The sequence below is a fragment of the Equus caballus genome, chromosome 21, assembly GCF_041296265.1.
Source record: "Equus caballus isolate H_3958 breed thoroughbred chromosome 21, TB-T2T, whole genome shotgun sequence".
Classification (NCBI taxonomy): Eukaryota; Metazoa; Chordata; class Mammalia; order Perissodactyla; family Equidae; genus Equus; species Equus caballus.
This window is the reverse complement of record NC_091704.1, coordinates 25,409,659-25,416,200: the sequence shown is the minus strand read 5'-3', so window position 1 is coordinate 25,416,200 and position 6,542 is coordinate 25,409,659. Positions and strand designations below refer to the sequence as shown.

Sequence of the window (6,542 nt, the reverse complement as noted above, 5' to 3'; positions counted from 1 at the left end):
ATCTCCAAGCCACTCCCAGAGCTCAGTTGCCTGAGGGCAGCACTGCATTTCTGACATGCAGAATCCTCTCATGTTTCTGAAAAGCCTCTTTGCTACCTGGCCGAGCTCCAGTTCCACTTCCTGGGTGATTGGGACCATCCTCCCCTTCCTGTGTGGACTGGGGCTCTTCCTCCTGCGCCTTCCCTCCCTGCAGAGGAATCCATCCTCGCGACCACCTTGTGAACGCAGAAACATAAGGAAGGTAAGAAACCCTGGGCAGAGACCCACCAGAAGATGAGTCTCTCTTCTGTTCTACTGTCATTTCCAAGATTCTGAATCAAAGTAGAGGGACTCCGGAACTGGCAGAGAATACAACATCCTCCTTCCACGGACAAGCCAGGCTGGGCGAGCAGGGATTAGAGAGGGCACGAGGATTTCCCTCGGAAGATCTCAGAGCAGGAGTCCAGGTGTGGTAGAGGGCTCCAGGGAAAGTCCCCAGTCCAGTGACCAGCGGCTGAGGAAGGGATGCTGAGTGGGATCTGCGTGGGAGGACGGGTCTTGAGCTCTGGTTCCCCCACCGCCTTCCTGGGGCAGGCGTCTTGAGCAGGCCTTTCCTCTGTCGGGGCTGATCTGAGGGCAGTGCTGAGCCCCCGAGAGCCTCCAGGCAGGGTCTGGAGTGGGGCTCGGGCCTCGGGAAGCAGAGTCCTCCCCGAGGAAGCTCAGAGGCTTCTGGACGTCTGCGAATGTGCGTGATTCTTGAACAGAGGAACAGTGACGAAAGAAATCCATGGTGGGTCTCACATAGAAAATCATCCTTCCTCACGTTCTCCAAAGAAGGAAGACACCAAAGATCCGTTTCACGTTCTAGTCTCCACTTCAAAAACGAGTAAAAGGAAAGAAACACCCCCGGGCGCCAGGAGCTGAGTGTAGGCAGTCCTCTTCCTCATAAACGCTAAGTGTCCACGGCTGGTCCAGAGATAGGAGAGGGAGCCCCCACAGCTGCTTCTTTTTTCTCTCATTTCAGCGTCAAGTGGAGCCCAGAGGGAAGAGCAGCAGGAGCAGGAAGAAAAGGGGAGCTTTGAAAGGTAAGCTCCTGCCATTCAGCCCCGTGCCCCAGAGCTGGCCCCCATCTCCTGTCCCTGAGCGCCCAGCTCCACGGGCTCGAGGATGCCAGGGGCAGAACCCGTCCCTCAGGAAACAGAACACTCAGGGAGGTTTGCGGGAGGGAGACGAAAACCTGAGGACTTGCCACATTCTGTGCTGGGAACCAGGGCCCGGGCCAGGAGGGGCCTGGAACAGGGTCTCGTCCAGCCGGGGCACGTGGGCTGTGGTGGAGGTGGAAGCGCGTGGTCAATGACATAGCTCAACCCATCAGCAGCCTTGCCAGCCCCATCAGGGATCCGGTGGCCTTGGACACTGGTGCCCGGGTTCGACAGTCTGACCTCCCAACAGACTCCCCTAAAGGCACAGTGCACGCAGCCTCCTGTAAGAGCCCTCTCCACCGCCCCTGCCCCGCTTTCAGTGCTGTGACCCAGTCTCCTGATTTCTAGCTCCCAGAGCTGCTGGGAAGGGCCTGGCAGAAGTGCGGGGCCAGGTGTCGCTTTCGCACAGGTAAGGGATCTTGCCCTTCTCTCCCGGACTTCTTGCTCCCAGAGTCTCTGGTGTGGCCCCAGGGCTGCAGGCAGCTTGGGGCTGAGCTGGGAGGGGAGCCACGGGGACAGGGGTGGCCAAAGGCCTGCGGTGAGGCAGAGCAGGAGAATTTGGTGAAGTGGAGGTGGGGCCATGGAGGGCCATGGCTCCCAAGGGGCCACCCCCGCCTGGACTGCCCTGCTGTCCCGGGCCCCTCTGCTCCCGGCTGCAGCTTGTGCCTCCTGGCTCCCGCAGCTCCCCAGGGAGGCTGTCTTCCAAGGGATGCTCCCATCGCTCATCATGTCAAGGCTACCCTGGGGAGGCGAGCAACACAGCATACGCCAGAGCCCAGCAGCCACGCGGAAAGCCTGTGGCAGGTGCTACTCTCACCATGACTCCAGCACATTCCCTGGGGCCTCTGACCCACACCCCTATACCTCTGGCCTCCACCCTGCCGGCGGAACCTCCAGCTGACTTGACCAGAATCCCACCGGACACTACTGCCATGAGCACAGCTCCAGCTCACTCCTCTTGGCCATTTCCCAACTCAGGCCACGGCCGCATGAGCTGGCGCGTCGAGTTCCTCTCGCAGTGGCACATGATCAAGGTCTTGTTCTTCCCCGGGTCAGCGCACCTCCAGTCCCAGCAAGGGCACCTGTCCTGCCACCGACCAGTGGCCTCATTCCGGGGAGGCCCCACACACAGGGAGGGAGAGACGGAGAGCCCCTCACTTGCCAACCCTGATGCGCCAAAGCTGCTCAAGATGGAAATCAGGAAAAGAACACAGACGAAGGCCTGGCCAGAGAAAGAAGAACAAGACGCCCCAGGCAGCCCTCAGATGCTCGAAGCACCCAGTATCACGTCTGGGCTGAATGTCCGCTGGCGCCCACCCTTCCCGTCCTTGGAGTCGGCTGAGCTGAACGCAAGTGAGGCTCAACCCTTGGCCCTTCCACGGTCTACTTTTCCCTCCTCTGCCACCCGTGATTCCGGCACCCGCTTGAAGGCCGACAGTGCAGAGTTCTCGGGAAAACCTCTTGAGCCCCACCCAGGAGAGAAACATAAGACTTTGACCACAAAAGCATCAGTTCCGCGCCTGGCCCCTCCCCTCCCTTCAACTTCCCCTGTGAGTGAGGAAAACCAGAAGGCCCCGGGAGGGACCCTACCTGGCAATGGCTGTGGGCCCTCCGAGGCCTCTCTGATGGGACAGCAGGGCCGGCCGCCTTCTCCGAGCTTCGCATTCAGCCTCTCGGACAGAAATGGGCAGAGCGGGACGGTCGTGGGGGCCGAGCAAGGCCGTCTACACCTGAGTCCAGGGTCAGCAATGGCCAGGAACGAGCCTCTGAAAGAGAGTGGAGGTGGGGCGTCACCAGAGCCCTGCCGTGGGGTGGCAACACTGGAGGGCGAGTCAGGGTCCCAGTCTTGGAGCCAGGTCGGAGGAACAGGAGACGCCCTCGGGACCAAACCCCTCCAGGCCCTGCCGGAAAAAGAAGAGGTTTTTCACGTCAGCCCTCTCAGAAAAATGTTGAGACGCCTCCTGCCCTGCCTGAGGCCCAACAAGGAGGAAGCACCAGAGGAGCCCCTTGCAAAGGCAAGCCCGCGTCAGCCACCGCCCAGAGCCAGGCACGGGTCACACGCAGCTCGGCGTCGGATGGCAGGGCTGTTCAGGCGCCATCCACAGTATCATCCTTTGTCTGGGCGCTGGGAGACAGACTGAGGGTTCGCCAAGGACTTCTGGTTTTTCTCCTGACCTCACCCTCTGTGCTGATGGTGCCTTCCAACCCCGATTTCCCCCAAATACATGTTTTTTTCCCCTGAGACCTGGTGGCCTCCGTCTCGCCCTGCTAGGGGTAGAAGCAGGGTCAGGCTCCGCCCTCCCTGAGTGTCTACTGTGGCTTCCAGAAGGGGCAGGGCCATGGGGGGAGGCTGACTGCAGCGTGGCTCACGCGCCCTGGCCCCAACTCCCTCATTGCACGCGAAGTACCCATCACGCCATCCTTACAAAAACAAACGGAAGCTTTAGGCTATTCCCAGATGAGCAAAACCTCTAGACCCCAGCCCAGGATGGGCCCCACCCGTCCTCTCCTGCGTTCTCTGGCCCTTGAGCTTCTGGGGCTGTAGGGAGGGGGTTTGCAGAGGCTCCGGGAAGTGTAGAGACAGAGTCACAGGTCACAGGGCGGGGAGGGGAGTGTGGGGCAGTGCTGGCCCTGAGTCCGGAGCGGGAAAGCTTGCCCCGCACCCCGAGCTCTTGGTGGGAATAGATGACGCTGCCCCAGGAGCTTCTTCTGTCCCTGCTGAAGCTGCCGTGGAGATGGGCCTGCGCAACCCTCTCGGCCCAGCGTCGCCCTCCCTCTGTCCTTGTCACAGTCTGGAAGAGCAGCGACGACCACGACTGAGCTCCGGCCTCTGAGGGTGGGCGGTTGGGGAGCACAGAGGCTGCTGCGGGCCTGTCCCCTCCGCCCAGAGGGGCACAGGGCCCTGCTCTCCTGCACCTGCCTTCTCCTCCTGGGGAATGGAGCCGGGGGTGAGTGTGTGGCGGCATGATCTGATGGTGGGACACTGTGCACCTAGGCTGGGACCCGGGAGAAGGAGACAAAGTGCCACCAGAGTTTAACCACTTACCTACTGAAGGACAGTTTTTGGTTTTTATAATGTCCCCTATGCATAAAGCTGCTATGAACTTCTGGGGAAGGTTTTGGCGTGAACCTAAATTTTTCTGCACGGTTAATATCAATGGCAATGAGTAACGAAGGCTTGAAAATGGGCCAGCCTCCAGGAACTTAGAAAGAATGCAACACGCATTAGAGGTTGAAAGGCTGAAACAGGGCAGAGAGACTAACCCTAACACCATATCTTAGATTGAGCCATTTCCTCAGGAAAAAAATGCCGTTACCTAACGCACGACAGGTGCCGAGGACGTGGGAGGGCCAGGTATCACCACATTGAATAAAACACTGTCAGAACGTATCTGGACAGGAGACCCCTGACCTTCAACCTGTCACAAGCTCTTTGTTCTTCGTCTCCAGAGAACATTAAGTAGACAGAGATCCGCACCTGCGGAGCAGGTCCCCTGAATGAACTGGATTTCCACTTGAATTAAGAAGAAACTAGCTCATGGTTGCTGTGGACTCAAATTATTTGGGAATGAACACACAACTGCAGTTTCTCACTTGAGTACTAGCGCAGAATCGCTAGATTAAATGGTAACGGAATCCAATGAATCCCAACAGAGCAAGAAAATGTCAGTGCGTTCCTGGCCCTCCTATCGCTTCTCTATTGAACGGAAGAGAAAAGGGAACCTTTCTGAAACTCGTCTTAATATCGGAGCAGCAGGCAATTCCTGTACTTCTGTCTTCTGCTATGACAGAGATAGAAATCATCGTGTATGTCAGGGAAACAATCCAATTTCCCTAAATTTGGGGTGGGCGGTCTTTATTTAATACCAGGGGTTCCCCTCTACTATTGACACTGTTCCAGGTGGGTCAGGTTTCCCGGAAGAGCTTTCCGATTGATTTGCATTTTAAAACACATTCGCTCCTCATCCTCTCTCTGAGCTGGCAGGCAGGCCAATTCAGGGAACACGCGGGAGGCCCGAGTCATGTCAGTCCCTGACCTGGGCAGCTGGCTTTGAGGAGGCCCTGAGTCCAGAACTCTTGCGTGCGAGAGCCTGAATGTGGGACTCTGGTCACAGTCATACGCTAGCCAAGCGTCCCAATTAGGAGTCCCAGCTCCAGAAAAAGGTCTTTGTTGGACTTCAGAAGAACAAAGTTGTTTTAACTGTTGAGAAAGACGTTAAAGATCATCTTGGGGCCTGCTAAGAGAGTTACCCTGTTGCAAATTCTGCTGTGATCACACACATTCGTAAATCGGGAACGTATTTATCATGTGAAGCTAGTAAGAACAACGTAGACCTTAACGCTTTTGGTATAAGTAAGATTACCCTATTATCACTTAAAAGAGTCTCTCTCCGTCGCTGTGTGTATGGATAGCTGTGTAATAAGTATAAACCCGGATATCTAAGCACTACCTGTCCAACGAGTCTGAAAAGTTAACACGTTGACCAAAAAGTACAATCCCTAAGTGAACCCCCAGTTCTCACTGAAAAAGGCATGTCCGATGATGTCACCAGGGAATTCCTCTAGGACTCGAAGGGCCCTCTTTCTACAGGTTCAGGCAAGACTCGAGGCTCCGGGGGCCCGGAGGGGGCAGGAAGGGGAAGGCAAGGCCAACTCTGAGAAAGAGATCGCGTGGAGGGCAAACCGGGGAGACCAGAAAGGGCTGCCTCAGACTGGACTCCAACCGGGGCCACGGACCCGGCCCCAACGTCCGCTCTCAAGAGCAGCACTTCAGCTCACTCGAGCCGTGCCCGGCTTCGGGCTGGGCCACACAGCCGTCTGGACTCTGGAAACTGAAGACTGTCTATTTGAGGCAGAGTAAGAAGAAATGGGGTCAAGACGACATAAGAGATTAAAGAAAATGGGAATATGCTTAATTCTCTGCTTTGAAAATACTGAAGTGTTCTGTGCCAATGTGTCCACGCCTGCGTATGTGCGGGCGTGTGTGTGTGTGTGTGTCTGTGTGTGTGTGTCCAGCATGTGCCATAAGTCTTGGTAAAGGCTTTCTCACTGCAGAAGCAGAAACGCTACTGACACAAAACACATCATTGGGAGGTTTAATTACTTAAACTTTTAGTATGCTTACGTTAAATAATAAATGATTAGTTTCAATTTGGGGGTGAGTCGTTCGGAGTGAAGATGGCAAAGGTTGGTGGAAACAATAACAACGTTCGTATTCAAAACCAAATAAGTGCAAAGTAAAGTGGGACTTGCAGATTGACGAAACCAAAAGCTTGTTATGTGGACAAATGGAGCTGAGATTTGCGCAACATGGATGAACCTGGCGGGCGTTATGCTCAATGAAACGAGCCAGACAGAGAA

The 6,542-nt window shown here is 56.1% G+C and overlaps 1 protein-coding gene across 1 annotated transcript; it reads left to right on the top strand.

Moving 5' to 3' along the window:
• Positions 1 to 3,420, top strand: LOC138919828 (spermatogenesis-associated protein 31E1-like). The gene is made up of 4 exons (XM_070246417.1): positions 1 to 241; positions 1,004 to 1,064; positions 1,530 to 1,590; positions 1,864 to 3,420. The coding sequence occupies exons 1-4, from the start codon at positions 56 to 58 to the stop codon at positions 3,320 to 3,322; spliced, it is 1,767 nt and encodes a 588-aa protein (XP_070102518.1). The 5' UTR covers positions 1 to 55; the 3' UTR covers positions 3,323 to 3,420.
• The last annotated feature ends 3,122 nt before the right edge of the window (positions 3,421 to 6,542 follow it).

Coding starts and splice junctions, on each gene's coding strand:
- LOC138919828 (XM_070246417.1), top strand. CDS start 56: ATGCAGAATCCTCTCATGTTTCTGAAAAGCCTCTTTGCTACCTGGCCG. Junction 1,065..1,529: donor GAAAAGGGGAGCTTTGAAAG/GTAAGCTCCTGC, acceptor CCTGATTTCTAG/CTCCCAGAGCTGCTGGGAAG. Junction 1,591..1,863: donor CAGGTGTCGCTTTCGCACAG/GTAAGGGATCTT, acceptor TGGCTCCCGCAG/CTCCCCAGGGAGGCTGTCTT.